General features: G+C 40.2%; 1 protein-coding gene across 2 annotated transcripts in view; it reads right to left on the bottom strand.

Moving 5' to 3' along the window:
* The window catches only part of LOC123760948 (uncharacterized), a 709495-nt gene that overhangs the window by 108761 nt on the left and 578954 nt on the right, over positions 1 to 21780 (bottom strand). The window contains exons 6-9 of one of the 2 annotated variants that reach the window (XM_069329132.1): positions 21052 to 21262; positions 19192 to 19380; positions 18806 to 18927; positions 2669 to 2879 (exon numbers count right to left, since the gene is read on the bottom strand). In XM_069329132.1, coding sequence (XP_069185233.1) covers positions 2669 to 2879; positions 18806 to 18927; positions 19192 to 19380; positions 21052 to 21262 — 733 coding nt within the window. The remainder of the gene's footprint in view (positions 1 to 2668; positions 2880 to 18805; positions 18928 to 19191; positions 19381 to 21051; positions 21263 to 21780) is intronic. The other variant, XM_069329138.1, reaches the window with a different exon arrangement.

Below are 21780 nucleotides of genomic sequence, written 5' to 3'. Positions count from 1 at the left end.
TTCCTGAGACCTGGCACTTCAAGAACAAGAGGTCATAGATTTAAACTAGCTAAACACACATGCCGAAGTAATATAAGAAAATTCACCTTCGCAAATAGAGTGGTAGACGGTTGGAACAAGTTAAGTGACGTGGTGGAGGCCAAGACCGTCAGTAGTTTCAAAGCGTTATATGACAAAGAGTGCTGGGAAGACGGGACACCACGAGCGTAGCTCTCATCCTGTAACTACACTTAGGTAAATACACTTAGGTAATTACCTCAGGAAGGACAAGAAACTTAGATGATTGTCATGCCCTTCAAGAAGACCTGGACAAAATAAGTAGATGGAGCGCCACTTGGCAATGGAATTTAATGTTATTAAATGCCATGTTATGGAATGTAGAATAGGAGAACATAGACCCCACACAACCTATATATTATGTGAGAAATCTTTAAAGAATTCTGATAAAGAAAGAGATCTAGGGGTGGTTCTAGATAGAAAACTATCACCTGAGGACCACATAAAGAATATTGTGCGAGGAGCCTATGTCACGCTTTCTAACTTCAGAATTGCTTTTAAATACATGGATGGCAATATACTAAAGAAATTGTTCACGACTTTTGTTAGGCCAAAGCTAGAATATGCAGCAGTTGTGTGGTGCCCATATCTTAAGAAGCACATCAACAAACTGGAAAAGGTGCAAAGACATGCTACTAAGTGGCTCCCAGAACTGAAGGGCAAGAGCTACGAGGAGAGGTTAGAGGCATTAAATATGCCAAAAATAGAAGACAGAAGAAAAAAAGGTGATATGATCGCTACATACAAAATAGTAACAGGAATTGATAAAATCGATAGGGAAGATTTCCTGAGACCTGGAACTTTAAGAATAAGAGGTCATAGATTTAAACTAGCTAAACACAGATGCCGAAGAAATATAAGAAAATTCACTTTCGCAAACAGAGTGGTAGACGGTTGGAACAAGTTAGGTGAGAAGGTGGTGGAGGCCAAGACCGTCAGTAGTTTGAAAGCGTTATATGACAGAGTGCTGGGAAGACGGGACACCACGAGCGTAGCTTTCATCCTGTAACTACACTTAGGTAATTACTTGAAACTGTGTATGGAGTCAGCCTCCACCACATTACTTCCTAATGCATTCCATAATGTATTAGGATGACAGCCAGGCACCCTCAGGGTGCATCCGTCTGAGTTGAGAAGGTGAAAGTTCAGTTATGCATTGTCTTAATAAAACCTGTGTGTGTGCATGAGGAGCCAGATGGTATGAGGGAGGTGTTGACTAGCTTCAATCCGCTGACATGGCAGTACGTAACAAGGAGGGCCTTGTGTACTGCAGGACCAGCCTGGGTCCTATAAGGGTTAGTTTTGCTTCTCAGTCTTTATTTGGGCATGAGGGAAGAGTACACAGCTTCCTCACATCGGGGGTGGCTGGTAGATTCAGTTAGCAACCGCCTTGCACAGAGAGAAGGTGACAGCCAGTTTCCCAACCTGACGGGTGACACCCAGGCACCCTCAGGGTGCATCCATCTGAGTTGAGAAGGTGAGAGTGCAGTTATGCATTGTCTTAAAGCAGAAGTGTGTCTTATAGGTGACGAGCTAGTGGAGTCTGAACCATTTAGCCATGTATGGTGTGGGCGTGTATGGAGTGGGTGATCCCCCCCCCCCTTTTAATTTGGCCAATATTGTGTTAAAATAATAGGATGTCAAAATGTTAAATAGTAAGAACTATGGAAATAAAAAATAAATAAAAAAAAATTTGATTCAATAAATGTCTATGTGTAGAATAACAAGCTTGACTTTTGTTCAGTCCTCTTTTTGAATCAATGTCCCCACAAGTAAGAGTTAAGGCTAGAGATACTAGAGGGAAAAACCTAGAAATAACTAGATGGAAAACTCAAGTAGAGATAAAGTGAGGAAACGAGAGTGAGGGTGCCGTGAGGCGAGTGAGGCGTGGGAGACCAGTGAGTAGGGGTGCGGCTTAGAGGCGCGCCTCCCCTCACTCAGGTTGTGGGGTCCTCAGATATTCTTAAGTAGTGTTCCTGTTGTATTGTTTAAGTGGAATTAAAATTTAGTTTCAATGACAGGTGGTGGCAGCTTATATTAGAACATGTAAAGTAAAATTAGCATAAGAACATCTTAGAATATCAGTCAGTGTAACATCATAGATAGTGTAACAGTCAGTCTACTCTCCCTACTCCTATACTCTCTCTATTATTTCTCCTCCTACATCACTCTACTCCTCCTCCCTTTTCTCCCTCCTGCTTCCCCTCTTCCCGTTCACTCCCCATTTTCTATTCCCACTCGCCTCTGCGTCAACCTCCCCCATGTTCTATCCACTCATCCTTCATCCCTCCTTCCTCCTCCCCTCCATCTATCTTTACTTTTCTTCATCCTTATTCCCCCCCCCCCCCCCCCGTTACAGGTGGACGCTTGCTTGATGAGATACCAGAACCATTTTTTGCGAACCTTGAGCTTCCTGAACTTCACTATCTGATCCAACCCCCAATCAGGAAACTGGTATTTTCGGATAGATGGCATTCGCAAAGCACGTGGCTGTCTGTATACTTATTTTGTTAAAGTTAAAAACCATGTCAGAACTGTTGAAACACTTATTTGATTTGAAAGGATAGTTAAAAAGATGCAGTAAAATATTTTAGAATTGTTTACAACTTACGACTATACTGACCCAGTCCATCAGGGACAATATTTTGGAATGAAGCTCGAGCAGGACCAGGAGGACCCGGAGGGCCTGGTAGACCTGGTTGACCTGGTAGTCCAGGCTGGCCATCTTTACCTGCTAGTCCTGTGGCTCCAACAGGTCCAATCTCACCCTTTGGGCCAGGCTGCCCTGGAGTACCTGCAATGCCAATTAGGCCAGCTTCACCCTGCAATGCAGAATTTGGTTAATATTTTAGTGGAAACTAAATTATTGCAAGAATATTGTAAAATAAATAAAATATTTAAAACAGAAATACAGTAAATTAAAACATTGGAAACATACAGTAATAGGCAGTGATACGGTTGAAATAGAATACAGAGGCAGCAGACAAGTCTCCGTGGTGTAGTGGTAAGACACTCGCCTGGCGTTCCGCGAGCGCTATGTCATGGGTTTGTATCCTGGCCGGGGAGGATTTACTGGGCGCAATTCCTTAACTGTAGCCTCTGTTTAACGCAACAGTAAAATGTGTACTTGGATGAAAAAACGATTCTTCGCAGCAGGGGATCGTATTCCAGGGACCTGCCCGAAACGCAACGCATACTAGTGGCTGCACAAGAATGTAACAACTCTTGTATATATCTCAAAAAAAAAAAAAAAGTACTGTACATATATGCTTAAAACAGTGACACTGATGTCACATGAGCATTGCTCTACTATTTTAATAACAAATAGTCAATTAGAATTTGATACCACACATGCATATTGAGTGGAATATTTTATTTAATACAGGAGCTGTCGATTTGAATGGTTTTGGATAATGCAAATACGGTGGTAATGTATGTGGGTTAGCACTTCTTATACAAGTTTAAAATTCCCCATGTTCTGGGTAGTGTGTCAGCTTCTACACATGCCACTTATTTATTTATTTTACAAACTTATTTATTTATTCTTGCATCATTACACATCCCAAGCATTCTGAACTTTATTATGATAATAAATAAATACTGTAAATACTAATAATAATAAATATATACAGTAAATACTGTAATAAATAAATACAGTAAATACTGAGCTAAATAAAGTCCATCTTTGGCTAACTGCCAACAAACTCACCCTTAACATTGACAAAACTTTCTATATTCTGTTTGGCAATAAATCCTCTAGTCTTATAAATCTCAAAATAAACAATACCCAAATTTGTAACAAATTAGATGGCAAATTCCTTGGCATTCTCATTGACCACAAGCTGAATTTCCAGGGACACATTCTAAATATATCAAAAAAAGTTTCAAAAACTGTGGGCATTCTTTCTAAGATCAGATATTATGTACCACGCCCTGCCCTGGTGACTCTCTATTACTCCCTTATCTATCCTTATCTCAACTATGGTATTTGTGCTTGGGGTTCTACTACCCAAAATCACTTACGTCCTCTAATTACCCAACACAAAGCTGCTATTAGAACAATATCCAACTCTGGCCCCAGACATCACTCGGTACCCCTACTCAAATCTCTGAATATGTTAGATATTAAGTCGCTGCACATTCTCTCATGTGTATTATACATATATAAAACGCTAAACTATAATGCCAATCCTGATCTTAAAAGCTTCATAGAAGGTTGTAACAGAACCCATGAGCACCACACCAGAAATAAATACAGTTTTGATATTCCTAGAGTACGTCTTAATCAAACTAGAAATGCTCTGCAAATCAAGGGGCCCAGAATGTGGAATGACCTTTCCAACCATGTTAAAGACTGTACCTCTCTCAACCAGTTTAAGATAAAAACTAAACACTACCTAATAAATTCCCTGTAATCTACCTCACTCCTCTATTGTCAACCCATGTCTGTTATTTTCTTTTTTTTTAATCAACACTGTTTGTCAACCTATTGTATTTGTGCTGCTTTTTCAGTCATGTTCCCCCTTTTTTTTATCTTTATTTGTATTTGTTCTCAACACTTTTTATTCTTTATGCTCAATTAGTATTAAGTTCTAGATATTAATGTTTTTCTTGCCCGAAACGCATTGCGTAATAGTGGCTTTAGGCATTGTATGTACTAGCTCTATCTATATATCAATCCATTAATGTAACATCACTTGTATGTATATACCTTACCTGAATAAACATCTGAATCTGAATCTGAATCTGAATAATAATTATAATTCATTGTATCGGAGGATAGGCAGCCGGAGTGCATTCATACATGTTAGGCTCTCATTGAGGTCCCCTCTCCCCCACCCCAAGGTTGAATTACTGACTCTGCCCAGGATGCAACCCCACAGCAAGCTGACTAACTCCTGAGTACCTATTTACTGCTAGGTGAACAGATCATTAGGTGATAGGAAATACACCCAACTATTTCTGTCCCACTGGGGACTTAAACCCGAAATTCTTGATTGTGAGATGAGAATGAATCTGACTGTACTACTGGGACCCTTATGTGTTGTACTGTATATGTAGCTGAAAATTAACTTGGAGATTCTTCTTCATTGCCTCTGGCCAGCCTGACTTACCACCATCAAGCCTCGCCTTTTACTCAATGCTGTCTTTATTACTACTAGGTAAACTGGAACATTATGTGATAGGAAATTAAGAAGGTCCCAGCAGTACAGTCAGGTTCATTCTCTATGCACAATCGAGAATTCTTGATTCGAATCCCGGGCAAGACAGAAATGGTTGGGCACATTTCCTTTCACCTAATGCCTTTGTTCACCTAGTAGTAAATAGGTACTCAGGAGTTAGTCAGCCTGTTGTGGGGTTGAATCTTGGGCGGGGTTAGTAATTTGGCCTGGGGGGAGGGTGGGGGGAACCTCAAAAAAATGGCAAACATGTTTGAATACACTCTGGCTTTTTGTGCTAATACAATTAATTCATTATTACACAGTTGCCTTCTGCCTATTACAAGACCACCTCTTCTTCACAATGACACCATCGATTTCTCTGTAATGTATCCTATCTGTCTGCTGTGTTGCCTCCCATGCTTGTGATGCACCCAGGATGTGATGACGATGAGGTGATGTGACCCAGGTAGGAAAGGCCACATTCTTTTCCTGTTCAAAAGTTCCTCAACCAAATGTCATTCTACTGGGGTTGGAGAGTACTGAAGTGTACTCCCTAGTCAAGACACTACAACCAATCTCGCAGGACGAGCACTGAGGGTCCATAGGCAGCAAATCAGAGAACAGTGCATCAGACTCCTCACTGATCCTGGCAACAGCTTTAAAAGGATGCAAACTCCAAACAGAGAGGAGACATCTATCCATGGGCTAGAATCAAAAGAAGACTTTGCCATTCCTTTCTTCACCTTTTTTCACCTTTTTCCTCACTCCTCGCCTAGCCTCACTACAACTCACCAGTTTCCTGAATTTCCCTGAAGGCCATGTAGTGGCCTTGACAAGGACAGGAAGCCAGCAGTTTGTCAAAAGCCCCAATTTGCCCTGATGATTTTTTCAAGATGGATTTTGAAGCTCAACAGAATGTAGGCATTTATGGCTTCAGTGGATAGGCGGTTCCGGTTACATCTTGTTTTCAGTCCTACAGTGTGGCTTGTTGAGCGTGAAACCATTGCTCCTTGTTTGCGTTACATCTGACCTTTTGAAGAAGTTGTCTAGATAAATTTTCTCCCAATTATTCAGTACAGCGGTACCTTCACTTACGAATTTAATCCGTTCCCAGAGATGGGTCGTAACTCGAAAATTTGTAACTTGAGACGAATATTCCCACAAGAAATAATGTAAATTGAATTAATCCATTCTACACCCCCAAAAATACATCTTATACCAAATACCACTCTTTTTGTACTAGCTATAATACAGTATGTATATCTTACCTTTATTGAAGACTCTGGTTGGCGTATGGAAGACTGTGAGGAAACAGAGGTGAGGACACAGACTCCTCTGTTGGAGGAGGAGAGGTGTTACTGTTTGGAAGGGGAGTCCCTTTCCATTATATCATCAAGCAGTGATGACTTCTCTGGGGTACTCTCTCTCCTATGACTTGCCTGCATACCACTAGAACCTGGTTGTGATTCACTGCTTGTTTGTTTCACCAAGAGCCTTTCTGTAGAGACTTGTTTTCCCTACGTTTTAACATTTGTCTGTAATGAGTCATCACATTCATTCACTATGAATGATCTCTTGTTTTTCTTCTATGGTCATCCTCACATGTATTTTCTTAGGCTGAACCTTACCACTGACTTTCTTGGGACCCATGGCATGATATATAATAATTAAAGTTACGTTAAAAAACAAAACAAAAATAAAAACAATTCAATTCTTTACAAGCACGATCGTCACTAAGCGAGCGGCTCTCGTAAATTAAGGCATGGTCACCTGTGCCACCAGAAACCATGCGCTCAAACGATCCTTACTTGTATCAACAAAGTCGCAAGTTGAGGCCAATGTCGTAAGTCGAGTCGAATTTTCCAACGAAATTGGGGTTGTAACTTGAAGAATTCGTAAGTGGGGCATTCGCAAGTCAAAGTTCCAATGTATTTTGAACATTTCGATGAGATCAGGCCCCATCGTGTCGGACTTGTAGTTTTGTTAGCCCTGTGGCCCCTCAACCTTTCCTGGTATGAGAGTTAACTTAATTCTGGAATTATTTTTTTTTTCCCAGTATTGTACTTTCTCCAATGAAACTATGTCTTTTTGAAGATGAGGTCTAACTACAATAACCATCTTAACCACTGGGCTGTGCTGGCTGAGAAAACTCAGTCCATTGGAAACTGAGTGAACCAAGAAAATATCTTTTCAATATTTTGTACCCATTCAAAATGTGCAAATGGTTGGTTGGGTATGAAATGGACTCTTGGGACCTCCAGTGAGAGGCAGCCATCTTGGAAAAAATTACCAGAATACCTTAGGGTGGGTCCGTCTAATTACCCAAAGCCAATCAAAGCCACCCAAAGCTTCCTGACATTACGTTAGTAATGAATAAATATGATATATTTACTCATTATAATGTTGGTGCTGAATGTAGAACATGAATAAACAGATTTTTACTCTGAAAAAGTATCATTTCATAACAAAATCAAAGAACCCAGAATGTGGAATGACCTTCCCAATCATGTACTGTACCTCTCTCAACCACTTTAACCCTTTAGTTGCGCAAGACATCATATAATGCATTGAGTGACTTGCAGTAACTTGCGCTCTGCATCATATGATGTTTTGGAGTACCACGCAAGATTTAAACTGCCCGAGGATACATGGGGGTTCACCACACCTTCATCAGGGCTCTTGTAAACAGACGCCTTTTTTTTTTTTAAATCGTAGGCCAAATTCTCGGGTGTGAGGGGCCTCAATATCGAGTGAGCTACCAAGCCTGACGCACGCAGCATGAGCTCACAGCACTGCTGTTCAGCTTGTGACCACAGCATTGCCTAAAATGTCATAATATACATGTTCTTGCTATTATTTAGCGATGATATTATTACAAAAGACCCCTGACTGTGATAAAACTGACCAGGGTTCTGATAATAGCAGGATTGTGGTGATATTTAGTGCTGTGCTCCATGGAGGGAGGAGTAATGCTGTGGGAGGGAGGGTGGTGGCATTGTCTTCTGACTGTGTGTGGCCACCTTTTAATGACTGCACTCACACCATACCAGCTTAGTGGTTCGCTATGGTGAACACAAATGTAGATACTTATATATAACGTGTGTATAGAGTGTAATAACAACATTAGGAGTAGGTTGGGAGCCGCCATTTTGGTGAGGGAGGAGCGTCGTCTGCACGACTTATCATGTAGTTTACTGGTGACCACTATGGTCTTTGGGCATCATACCAGTTTACTTGTACAAGAATGATGAATAAAACAGGTAGATAGTATCCACTCAATTTAACGGCCTCTTTTATACCGATCTGCCGGTATTAACGGCCGGTTTGGGAGACCAGTATCTGGAGCCTGCTATACCGGTCTGCGGTCGATATTACCGACAGTCAGTATTGGGTTTGTTGTGGCATCAGCGTCCCCTCACATGGCGACCAGGCCACCGACCTGGATCGTCCAGAGTCATATATTACATCTTAATTTTCTTTTAAAATGATTCACTTTAATGAAGAAAATTGTAAATTATTATTAATAAAATATTTTGAAACAGTTTTTATTAAGCAAAAGTCTTTGTTTTCTTATTAAATACCTTTTATAGTATAGGCACTAGGTATTTTTTTTCCCACGGACCTAGAATGTACTCCGCCGGGCCATGTGTTCCCATTGTTTACTGTGAACTCGCGCGGCTAGCTTCAATTGTGAAGGATATTACTGTACTGTAATTGTGATCTTTTTAATTTACAAAATGCCAAAAGTTACCCAAAGGAAGCGCTTAACGGTTGCACAGAAGCTGGAGTTAATTAAGAAACTTGATAAAGGATATTCTCATGCACGAGCAGCAGCAGAGTTTAACATCGGGAAAAGTACAGTAAGTGACATCAAGAAACAGAAGGATACTCTATTAAAATATGCCTGAAAATAAGTGTACATACAGTATGTACCCTGTATACAATATAAAGAATATAAAACAAGCGCTGCAGAGGATGACGTAATCTTCACAGCTTCGTAATCTTCAGCTTCATTAAAAGTAAGTCAATATAACATGTGTATATAGCGTAATAACACCACAAACAGTACTGTTTGAGGAGAAATATTAGTGCGTCTGGCCTTGAGGGCAGCTGTCACCAGCTGACTGTGTGAGTAGCTACGTCTTTGTGCCTTTACTCACCATACAAACTTAGATGAACAGTTATGGTGAACAAAACATGAAAATACTTATATATAACGTCTGTATATAAAATTAAAAACAGTATGGTGGGAGGAGAATGGTGGCAAGTCAGGTGAGGTGAGGTGAGGGAGAGAGTGGCAGCCAGTGGCGGGCTGCCACTGCCACTCAGCATACCAACTTAGTGGTTGGTATGCTGAACACGAATATAGATACTTATATGTAATGTCTGTATATAGTGAATAAAAGCAAAAACAGCATGGTGGGAGGAGAATGTGGGCGAGTGAGGTGTTGAGGGAGTGAGTGGCAGCGAGTGGCTGGCTGGTGTGTGGTGGCCACTCCTCGTTACTTTTTGACTCATAATAGCAACTTAGTGGTTCGTTATGGCAAACAAAACATGCAGATACTTATATATAACCTGTGTATATAGTGTAATAACCGACAAAGTATTTGTTCACTGTTTGATGAAAATAATTGAATCAACAATATGCACACCATATTTTTGAGTACAGCGATGATTCACTCATTTTATTATATAAATATATCACACTACACACTATTGAATAATATTACAGCAAAAAACTACGAAAAATCAATCAGAGACATTGAAATAATTAGGTAATTATTTCTTTGTGGCAACTCCGGCCTGACAGCTGGCGAGCAACAGACCATCTGGGACACACGCTGAGTCAGCGCCTGTTTTTTGCCAGACTTCCCCACCCTATAGCGGGCAATATATGCCACTTACGATTTTTTATTATTTTTTCCATGATCAGTGAACACAAATTAACAGGTTTAGAAGAAAAATTATTTTTTTTTTTTTGGTATGCACCTGTGGGTGACACATGCTAAATACCCAGGCGCCATACAAGGGTTAAGATAAAAACTAAGCACTACCTAATTAACTTCTTGTAACCTACCTTACCCCTATAATGTCAACCCATGTCTGCTATTTATTTAAACAATGCTATTTGTCAACCAAATTGTATTTTTTGCTGTTTTTCTGCCATATTCCCCCCTTTTTTATTTTATATATTTTCTCAACACATTTTATACTTTAATCTCAATTAATATTAAGTTTTAGTCTTTAGTGTTTTTCTGCCCGAAACCCTTTGCGTAATAGTGGCTTTAGGCATTGTATATATTAGCTCTATCTATAAATTCATCAATATTTGTATCACACCTTGTATGTATGTACTTTACCCGAATAAACATTTGAATTTGAAATTAGATGAAAATAAGCTGCTGGTGATGCCAAAGCAAGTCTACGGTCCAAGTGACAACGTTGTGGGGCAATTTATCCTACATTATCCGACGAGTGGATAATGTAGTAGCTGATGCATTAACCCTCAAACTGCTAGGGGTCCAAATGGATTTAACACCCACAGGAGCAACAACAAAAAAATTCCAAAAATTTTTTTCGTCTTATAGAAGTGTTCATTTTTGTTCCCTGATCACGGAAAAAATAACAAAAAAATCGTAGGTGGCATATTTTAGCCGCAAAAGGGTAGGGAAGTGTGGCAAAAAAGGGGGCGTTGACAGAGCCTTCGCCAGACGAGGTCTACTCCGCTCGAGCTGTCAGGCGGCAATTGCCACAAATATATTATTACCAAATTATTTCAATATCTCTGATTTTTTCTTAGTTTTTTTGTAGTAATATTATTCAATAGAGTGATTTGTGGTATATTTATATTATAAAATGTGTGAACCATCGCTGTACCCAAAATTATGGTGTGCATATTAGTGATTCAATTATTTTTATAAAATAATAAACAAATAGTTTTGCTGTTATTACACTATATACACAGGTATATATAAGTATCTGCATGTTTTGCTCACCATAACGAACCACTAAGTTGGTATTGTGAGTCAAAATGCAATGAGGAGTGACTGCCACACACCAGCCAGCCACTCGCTGCCACTCCCTCCCTCAACAACACCTCACTCGCCCTCATTCTCCTCCCACAATACTGTTTTTACATTTATTCACTATACACAGACATTATATATATGTGTTTACATGTTTTGTTCACCATAACTGTACATCTAAGCTTGTATGGTAAGTAAAGGCACAAAGACGTAGGTACTCTCACAGTCAGCTGATGGCGGCCGCCCTCAAGGCCAGACGCACTAATATTTCTCCTCCAACATTATTGTTTGTGGTGTTATTATGCTATATACACATATTATATACAAGTATGTACTTGTTTTATTCACCATACCTGTACAAATAAGCTGGTATGGTGCCCAAAGACCATAGTGGCCACCAATAAACTACATGACAAGTCATGCAGATGATGCACCTCCGTCACCAAGATGGCAGCTCCCAGCCTACTTGCTGTTATTGCACTCTATGCACATGTTATATATACATTTGTGTTCACCATAGCGAACCACTAAGCTTGTATGGTGAGTGCAGTCACTAAAAGGTGGCCATAGACAGTCAGAAGACGATGCCACAACCGTCCCTCCCACAGCCTTACTCCTCCATCCATGGAGCACAGCGCTAAATATCACCACAATCCTGCTATTATCAGAATCCTGGTCAGTTTTATCACAGTCAGGGGTCTTCTATAATATTATCATAGCCAAATAATAGTATCGTGTATATTATGACATTTGTAGGCAATGCTGTGGTCAAAAGCTGAACAGCGGTGCTGTGAGCTCGTGCTGCGTGCACCAGCCTTGGTGGCTTGCTCAATACTGATGCTCTTACACCCAAGAATGTTGGCCTAGATTTTTTTTCTAGGTGGCATCTGGCAACTATTGGTCGTGGCTGTACTATAGCTGCCCCTATCCCAGGCGGGGCATTTAAATTATAGCGCTAGACACGAAAGCATATATAAATGATGTGCACAGTTTCGGTTTTGTCACTGATATCATATATATATGATTTGCGCGGTTTAAGGGTTAATTTGCATATATGCATGTTAATTAGACAAGTGATTGGCTGGTGTGTAGCGCTCCACACACCCAGAGTGGGTCCGTCTATTTACCCAAAGCCAATAGCTACCCAATGCTACCCCAAAACCTTCTAGCATAACTTAAGTAATGAAGAAATATATAGCATATTTACCGACTATAATGATGGTTTTGAATGTAATTTTAACGTGTCAATAAGACAGCAATGATTATGTGGTATTATATATTTAACCATATCTTGGCTTTCACTTAAAATACATTCCTTGAAATGAAGTCACATTAAATGTTTACAATTCTGCCTGCCTTTTGAAATATAAATTTTGAAGGCTAATTAGCATTTATGAATGTTAATAACACAATTGACTAGCTGGTGGGTGTAGCTCTTCACACACCCAGAGCAGGTCCATCTATTTACCATAAGCCACCCATACCTATGCAGTGCTACCCCAAAACCTTCTAGCCTTACACAAGTAATGAAGAAATATGACATATTTACCCCTATAATGATAGTATTGAATATAACTTTAATTTTAATGCATGTTAATAATTACACAAGTGATTAGCTGATGTGTACAGCTCCATACTCCCAGAGCGGGTCCATCACCCGAAGCCACCCATAGCTACCCAATGCTACTCCAAAACCTTCTAGCCTTACACAAGTAATGAATAAATATGACATTTATCCCCCTATAATGATGGTATTGAGTGTAGAATTTGGAAAACATAGTTTTACTCTGAACTAATCTCTAGATACTGTCACTGTAAAATCTCTAGGAAGAGATTCGGCCTACTCCATTATCGCCTATTCTACTCATTCACGTCTATTTAATCAAGAACTGCGGCAAAAAAAGAACAACTACTACTATAGATGTTTAGACAGTATACCAGTCTCCCGCGACCCTTCACCACAGCCCGTCACCCCACCTCGCACCTGGGTTGCTGGGAGGCCACGCGCTCAGAAACAAGCAGTTAAAGTGAGCCGGTTCATAGTTAAAGAAGTCATTAGCGCCATCTGCCTGGCCGATATTCTGTATAAATAGGACTACCAGGCCCTCCAAGATTCAGATTACTCCTGAGTGCTCTTGTTGAGTAGACCTGTTGACACACCCCGGTGTAGTAACAGAGCTATTCAGTTTGACTCACAGTATTCCTGCACCATATTTTCTAGTATTAACTTAACGTAAATTTAATTGTCTGTTTATCTTGTTTACTTTGCACTCTATATAAAGCCAAATTTAATAACATTTTTATTTTGTAATTTGTTTAAAGTAAGATTTCTATTAAAGTAAAGTATTTTTAAATTTTTGTTCTGTATGTTTTCTCCTACAGTTAACCTCACCATGAAGACAACTTGCAGTTTATCTTTTTTTTTTTACTTTTATTTTTAATTTTGTGACAGGCATTCTATCTGCCTAGAGAAGACTGCAATAACACCTATTTTTTACTGTCACAATACGTACGTAAGTACATACAGTGGCACCTCAACATACGATTGTCCCTACTTACGATAATTTCGAGTTACGATGTAAATTTCATCGAAAAATGTGACTCGACATCCGATGGTGTCGTCAACTTCCGATATTTGTTGGTACACGTTCGGGTCGACCGAGCGCGTGGTTCCTGGTCACGCGGCCGATCTGCCTCAGTTTACTACAGCTGCCCCCTTCTTGACGATCGCGCCTATAAGAAATTCCGCTTTTGTGGTGCATTTTTGCATTTTGAATATTAAAGTAATTATTATATATCACGCTATGAGTCCCAGGAAAGTCAGTGGTAAGACTCAACATATGAAAACCCATGTAAGGATGACCATAGAACAGAAACAAGTGTACAGAATGTCTCTTCCTCAACAATTAAGAAAATGTGTGCAGCATGGGAAGAATTGCAAACCTTTGCTGAAACGACTCGCCCAAATCAAGCTGCAGTAGGTTGTTGCCTTAACCTATTCAATGACACTGTGATGCATCTTTACAGACAAATGTTAAAACGAAGGGAAAAACAAATGTCTCTTGACAAATTTGTAGCGAGACAAACAAGCACTGAACCACTACCAGGTCCTAGTGGTGTTCAGGCAAAACGTAGGAGAGAGAGTACCCCAGAGAAAACATCACTGCTTGTTGTGATAATGGAAGGGAACTCCCCTTCCATACAGTAACAACTCTCATCCTCCCCCCTCATCACCATCTTCCATACGCCATCAAGAGCCCTCCATAAAGGTAAGAGAAACTTAGGTACTGTATTGTAGTTAGAAAAAACACATTGTATTCAGTATAAAATGTATTTGTATGTTAATATTTTGGAGGGTGGGGAACGGATTAATTCAGTTCCCTTTATTTCTTATGGGAAAAACTCGCTTCAACTTACGATCCGTCTCTGGGAACGTATTAGCATCGTAAGTCGAGGCCCCATTGTAGTAGATAAAGTAGCGAATGCATACCAGCGAATAGCCATCAGCATCTATATAACAAAACTATTGTCCTATGGAGTTAATTTCATTTCCAGACACCTATTTTATAATACAACTTAAATGTTTTCTGGCTATTTATTTTAAATATTATTTATTATAAATATTGTAAATATTATTATTGTAATATTGTAAATATATTATTGTAATATTGTAAATATACTATTGTAATATTGTAAATATTATTGTAAATATGCATTCATTAATTCAATTTGTAACAATTTGAACAGAGATGTGTGATATGTGTACAGGAGGCTGATATGCCAGCAAACACTTTCCAGGCAACGATGTGTCTTGGATAAGTCGCTCAACAAAATTGTCGCTTGGATCGTCGACTTGCTTTGGCATCACCAGCTCCTTAGTTTAATCTAATTTCTTTATAAAATGATACTTTTTCAGAGTAAAAATATGTTTTTTTCATATTCTACATCCAGCACCAACATTATAATGAGTAAATATATCATATTTATTCATTACTAACGTAATGCCAGGAAGCTTTGAGTAGCTTTGGGTTGCTTTGGGTAATTAGATGGACCCCAAAATAATGGCAGTGTGCTGTGGCTAATGTTGTGAACATCTTGAACAGCATTTATTCATGGATATCTGAACATGTACACAGTCTTCACCACAGTCAGACTCTTCTGTACTACTATGATGGCAAAAAAATACAGATACATATATATTTGGGCATTTTTAGGAAATGCTGTGGTCACAAGCTGAACAGCAATGCTGTTAGCGCATGCTGCGTGCACCAGCCTTGGTTGCTCACTTAGTAACTGAGGCTTTCACACCCGGAAATGTTGCCCATGGTTTTTTTTTAAATGGCGTCTGATTAGGAAAGCCCTGAGGAAGCTTATGTGAACCCTGTGTAGCCACGGGAGTTTTGAATGATATGCTATTCCTATGAGATCCCTGAGGCATGTTGCGCACCACCCGTCGAGAGCCTCAAGGTGCATTGCGCAGTGTTGAGGGGCTGTGACTGAATCCATGGGCACCACACTAGAAACAAATATCTATTTGATATTCCAAAAGTGTGACTTGTCCAAAACAGAAATGCTCTGCAAATCAAGGCTTGCATATGTGGAATGAGCTCCCTAATCACATCTCAACCAGTTGAAAAGAAAAACTAACAACTACCTGTTGAAAATTCTGAGGACTGGTATTTCCAGACGGTCTAGTTTCTGACCAGGTCTCCTTGTTGCTAGTCTGATCAAACCAGGCTGTTCAATGCAAGTGCTTACACAACCTGTCCTCTTAAAATAATGTCGCCTTTTGCTCGTATGCACGCTATGGCCAAAAATGGACTTAATTTAAAATGAAATAGGCTCACAAAAGTGATGTATTGTCCCGATTTCTGTTTTGAGTCCCCCCGCTTACTGGGTTAGGTTAGGAGAGGAAACTTTTGTAGCGAGTAGATTATCCCAATAATATACTCGCTCCAAATGTTAATATTGTTAATATTCCTGTCAACCTTTGGAGATGAATGAGGTGAGGTGTTGCCCAAGCATATAAGCAGCAGAATAGCAAACATTAACCAGAGTCTACTTTCAAGTGTGGTCTAGAGCAGACACTTGCGAGATACTGTACTGACGCTCAGTGCACTCAACTCACACCAAAGTATCACCTGTGTACTTCTGTATATTCGACCAAATATATATATAGTATCTTAGTGTCTGTGTTTATTGTCACCATACTTTACGTAACAATAGAACCGTTACACTTTTAATTAACGGTTTTCATGACGTTTTGAATGCTTAGGAGAACTTCTTGCCCTTCTAACCTACCAGAGGACCTCTAACTTTCTGTTTTGGAAGGAAAAAAATCTAAAATTTATTTTCAATTATTTTCAATTATTCATTTACAGAAATTAGTGACCAGGATTGTGGTTATAATTAGCGTTGTGCGTAGTATTGTGGAAGGAGGAATTTTGGTGGAGGAAGGGAGAGAAGTGATGTAGCCTCACTGTGTGGCAGCCACTCTTGTTTTGCTTACCATACTAGCTTCGTGGTTCGCTATGGGGAACACACATGTACATGGGTATATACAGTGTGTGTGTGTATATAGTGTAATAACAGCAACAGGAGTGTGTTGAGTGGAGCTATTTTGGTGAGGGAGGTGACGTCATAATTGTAGCGTCGTCTGCTGTCTGTTGTGTGATTTCTCATGCAGTGTATGGTGGCCACTGTACTGTTTGGACATAATACCAGCTTACTTGCATAGTTCTGGTAAATAAAACAAGTATATATAATATGTGTAAATAGTGTAATAAAAACAATAACAGTATGGTGGGAGGAGCAATGTTGGCGAGTAAGATGTTGGAGTGAGGGAGGGCCTGTCTGGGTGTGGCTGCTCACACTCGCGATGTTCTGAATATGTTGATGGTAAATGTATATAGTGTGTGACAGTGTATAGTGTGCACATATGTTGTAAATGTACATAAATCAACATGAAACATTGGTGTGAATAACTGTATGATGGGAGGAGCAATGTTGGCAAATACAATGTTGGAGGAGTGAGGGAGAGCTGGCTGGGTGTGACAGCTCACACTCGTGGTGTTCTGAATGTGTTGATGGTGAATGTATATAGTGTGTGTGACAGTGTATAGTCTGTAAATAGATTGTATAATACATAAATTAGCATGATACATGGTAAATATGTGCAACATATGTGTACACAAGTGTCATGCACGTAATTTAACACAGTGTCCTTGGACAGTATGGATGTTTTACTGCCATAATACAGTGTACATGTTCATTATACATAGAATTAGCACATAAAAACAAAAAAAATATATATTTGGAACAGTGAGCAAAAAATGAACAAAAATATATTCGCGGCATCTCGCGCGCCCCGCCCCGGGCTCCCCACCGGCCCCAGGAGCTTACGGCACGGGAGCACGAGGAATGATAACGTCACATGCCAACTTACAGACCCCATAGCAGCCAAAGTAAGTACAATTTCAAAATTCCGTTGCTATACTCATATACAGGTAAGGGTTTTTGATACTTTCAGAACAAAAAAGAATTTTTACCCGAGAATTTATTTCTTGCACACTGGGGGGGGGGGGGAGGGGTGTCATATTTATAGGCCGCACAGTTAAAGGGTTAAGGCAAATGTTTGTTTCTTCGAGGTTGGAGGGGATACAGAAGAGAAGAGAGACATGGGTGGGGGTAAAAGGGGAAAATGCAAAGAAGAGGGAAAATGGGACATGGAAGGGAAGAGGGAAATAAGCAGGAAAGGAGGAGAGAGGAGGGGGTGTGGGGAGAGGGGAAATGGAGAGAGGGTAGAATGGGGGGTAAGGGAAACAGTCTATCCTGGGCACCACTGGGTATCCTCTCCTTTTTTGTCTTTTAAATTCTGATCTCAAAATGAAACCAATGGCACTTTCACATTTAGACTGAGTGCATGTTTGCACTCAATCAGGCCCCCCTTGAGTGTAAGGGGCCTAACAGCTGTGTGGACAGCACTTTGGATTCATAGTCCTGAAGTTCCGGGTTCGATCCCTGGTGGAGGCGGAAACAAATGGGCAAAGTTTCTTTCACCCTGATGCTCCTGTTACCTGGCAGCAAATAGGTACCTGGCAGTTAGACAGCTGCTACGGGCTGCTTTCTAAGGGTGTGCAACAAAAAGGAAGCCTGGTTGAGGACCAGGCCACGGGAATGCTAAGCCCTGAAATCATCTCAAGATAACCTCAAGATAAGCAGTCTCCGTGGTGTAGTGGTAAGACACTCGCCTGGCGTTCCGCGAGCGCTATGTCATGGGTTCGTATCCTGGCCGGGGAGGATTTACTGGGCGCAATTCCTTAACTGTAGCCTCTGTTTAACGCAACAGTAAAATGTGTACTTAGATGAAAAAACGATTCTTCGCGGCAGGGGATCGTATTCCAAGGACCATATAGGATTAAGGACTTGCCCGAAACGCTACGCGTACTAGTGGCTGTACAAGAATGTAACAACTCTTGTATATATCTCAAAAAAAAAAAAAAAAAAAAAAAAAAATAAGACGTTTGTCTCTTTAACACACAAGCAGTGTTGTAATATTACCTTTGGCCCAGTAGGTCCAATAATACCAGCAGGTCCTTGAGGGCCTGCAGGTCCTTGTTCACCAGGTAGACCCCCTAAACCTGGATTTCCTTTTGGCCCTTGTATGCTTTCGCCTGGAACACCTGAAGCAAAGTTTAGGACTGTTACTGTTAGTGATTATACATAATAATTGCTTCTATACTATATATTTGTGTAAGATTTCATATTGTTAATTAACAAAATCAACAAAGTTTTTATTTGAATTTGTTTGTACTGTAAATGCTTACAAGGAACCATGAAATGTACTGGGGGGTTTAGCAAAGTTTGTTTTAGTAAGATTATGTAGATATGGTGTCTAAATTGACACTGAAATATATTAGTACAGGTGACTGAGCTTCAACACTAACCTTTAGGCCCAGGTGATCCCGGCAAACCTGGGGAACCATCCCGTCCATTAGGCCCTGGCAGACCTTGTGGCCCAGGTGGTCCAATCAGGCCATCCTTACCAGGGATTCCTCTTGGTCCTGGTGGTCCTGTAATGCCTGGTGGACCTGGTGGACCAGATATGTAGTTGATCTCACCTTCCAGTCCATTACCTGTTGGATAACATATTATTAACAAGGCAAGATGAAGAAAAGTTGTTTCACATCACGGTAGGTTAACCACTTAACTGCACCAACCAAGTATTCTCAGTCGGTGGGAAGCTGCGCCAACCGAGAAAACTCTTTGATTTTTCCATACCCATTCTAAATGTGTGCGAGGTTGGTTGTGTACAAAATGGACTCTTAGGACCTCCAGTGAGAGGCAGCCATCTTGGAAAAAATTCCCAGAATGCCCTAGGGCTGCTGGCTGGGTTAGTTTTGAGTGAACAACCACGGGTGGCACACGCACCTTTGACTCCCAAACATCTGTTTGATGCGGTGTTGAAAGATAATGCTCTGTTGGTGAAATTCAAACCTTATTGTTTGAAGAACATAAGGGTCATAATATTGGTGAAGCTAGCCACAATAAGGACCTAACACAAAGGTCGGATGCAAGTGATACAGCACCAATGAGGACGATACAGCAAGCGTACCCAGCTGTAGCTCTGAGCGTCACCCTTGCAATTCTATGCTATCTCCAATTTATTTAGATGATATATAGATGAATCGTTTTCTTTGTTCAGTGATGATGCATCTTATAAAAGTAGCATAGATGAACAGTGTTAGAGGCTTCCATGGTGGTGTTTTCCATAGATATTTTCAAGATTACCCAAATCTCTTCCTGACTGACGGACACTCTTGAGGCTGGCTGAATCTTTTTCTGACTGACGGACACTGAGACAAACTAAATCTCTTCCTGTGTGGGACCATACAAAGCGATCTTTTCAAGACTACCTTACAAACTGATCTTTCCCTATATTTTTTTCAATACTACCTTATGCTTTACAAGCTTGGCTACATACAACCTACAAGTACTAAAGCCAAGGGTGTACATGAGTGTGTTATTTGCAAGCACACAGAATGAAGAAACAGGAAGCAAAAATTCATCTGTACCTGGTGCAATGAGAGCGAAGTTGCGCTGTGCACCATGGACTACTTCATTGATTATTTAGATGATTATTACTGATTTCTGAAGTACTGAGTGTGTTACTGTGTAAATAGTGTGTGAAACTGTACATATTGTAATTTTAGTGAATTTTTAACAAGTAATATTGCGACAATAAACATTTACTGTGGGCACATTACTGACACATGTATCACAGTTCCATGGAACATTATGAACGTTCTACTGTACACATATTGTAAAGGACACAAATATGCATCATATACGATAAAAAAACAAAACAAATAAAACCACACTAAAAATACATAGAACAAATAATTGAAAATATATCTGTGGCAACACCCGGTGCTTGAATGGCCCACGCGGCCGTGTCTGGGTAATTCATGCACAGGCGACCAGGCCCTGATGATGTCACAGCGCACCTTGTCCAAGTCCCCACAGCCAAAGTAAGTGGAATTTTGTAATTATTTTTACACAAACATGTTCAGGGAAGGGAATTTATCATTTTATGATGAAAAAAGAATTTTTTGGGAACACTTTATTTCATGCGCACCGGGGGAATTTCACAATAAACTTGGCACAGCATGGTGGTTAATCTCATATGCCATGGTTTTTGGTATTATCCCATATGCTAAGGTGGCATCTGACAGTTTCCACAATCATTCTTAAATGTTCAAAGAACTGTTTATTACAGTATATTATTAGCTACACGAGTGTCACACCTGTTTCCTGTGGAAAAACTCCAGCAGCACTGCCAGGCAGCCCAGGTTGGCCAGGGTTACCGTCACGCCCGTCGATGCCCGGCTGCCCATCTCGTCCAGGTACGCCAGGTGCTCCAGGTGGGCCAGCTGGGCCAGCTGGGCAGGCACACTGGCCTGTGCCCATTGGGGTTGAGGTGAGGGTAGGCCGTGGTGGGGCAGGTGACCTATCCACCTGTTAGACAATGAATTGTATTACTCCTCTCATGTATTTCATATCCAAATTTTGAATAAGATCTCATTTTCTTACATCTGGACAGATGTAATAGGACCCATTATCACCACACCAGAAATAAATATCTCTTTGATATCCCCAGGGTCAAACTTAATCTGTGTAAACACTCTATGCAAATTAAGGGACCTAGTCTATGGAACTCACTCCCTAGTGAATTGAAAAACTGTAAAACTTTTGCCTTATTTAAAAGCAAAACCAAAAAGTACCTAACTTCATCTATTTAGTTTCCTACACTGAGCTTTAAATTTGCTCTGTACCTAGTGTTACCCAATCTCCTAATTTTTATGTAATATCAAACAACCTTATCATTGTGCTCATTGCTGTCTTCTTTAATGTGCTAGCCATATGCTGTATTGTGACTACCAATTTTTGTCAACTACCATTCAAGCTGTCATTGCAATCAATTTTATATTGTTTCTGCTGTATTGTGCCTACCAATTTGTTGTCAACTACCATTT

Source organism: Procambarus clarkii, chromosome 3 (assembly GCF_040958095.1).
Source record: "Procambarus clarkii isolate CNS0578487 chromosome 3, FALCON_Pclarkii_2.0, whole genome shotgun sequence".
Classification (NCBI taxonomy): Eukaryota; Metazoa; Arthropoda; class Malacostraca; order Decapoda; family Cambaridae; genus Procambarus; species Procambarus clarkii.
This window is presented reverse-complemented; position numbering and strand designations above follow the sequence as displayed.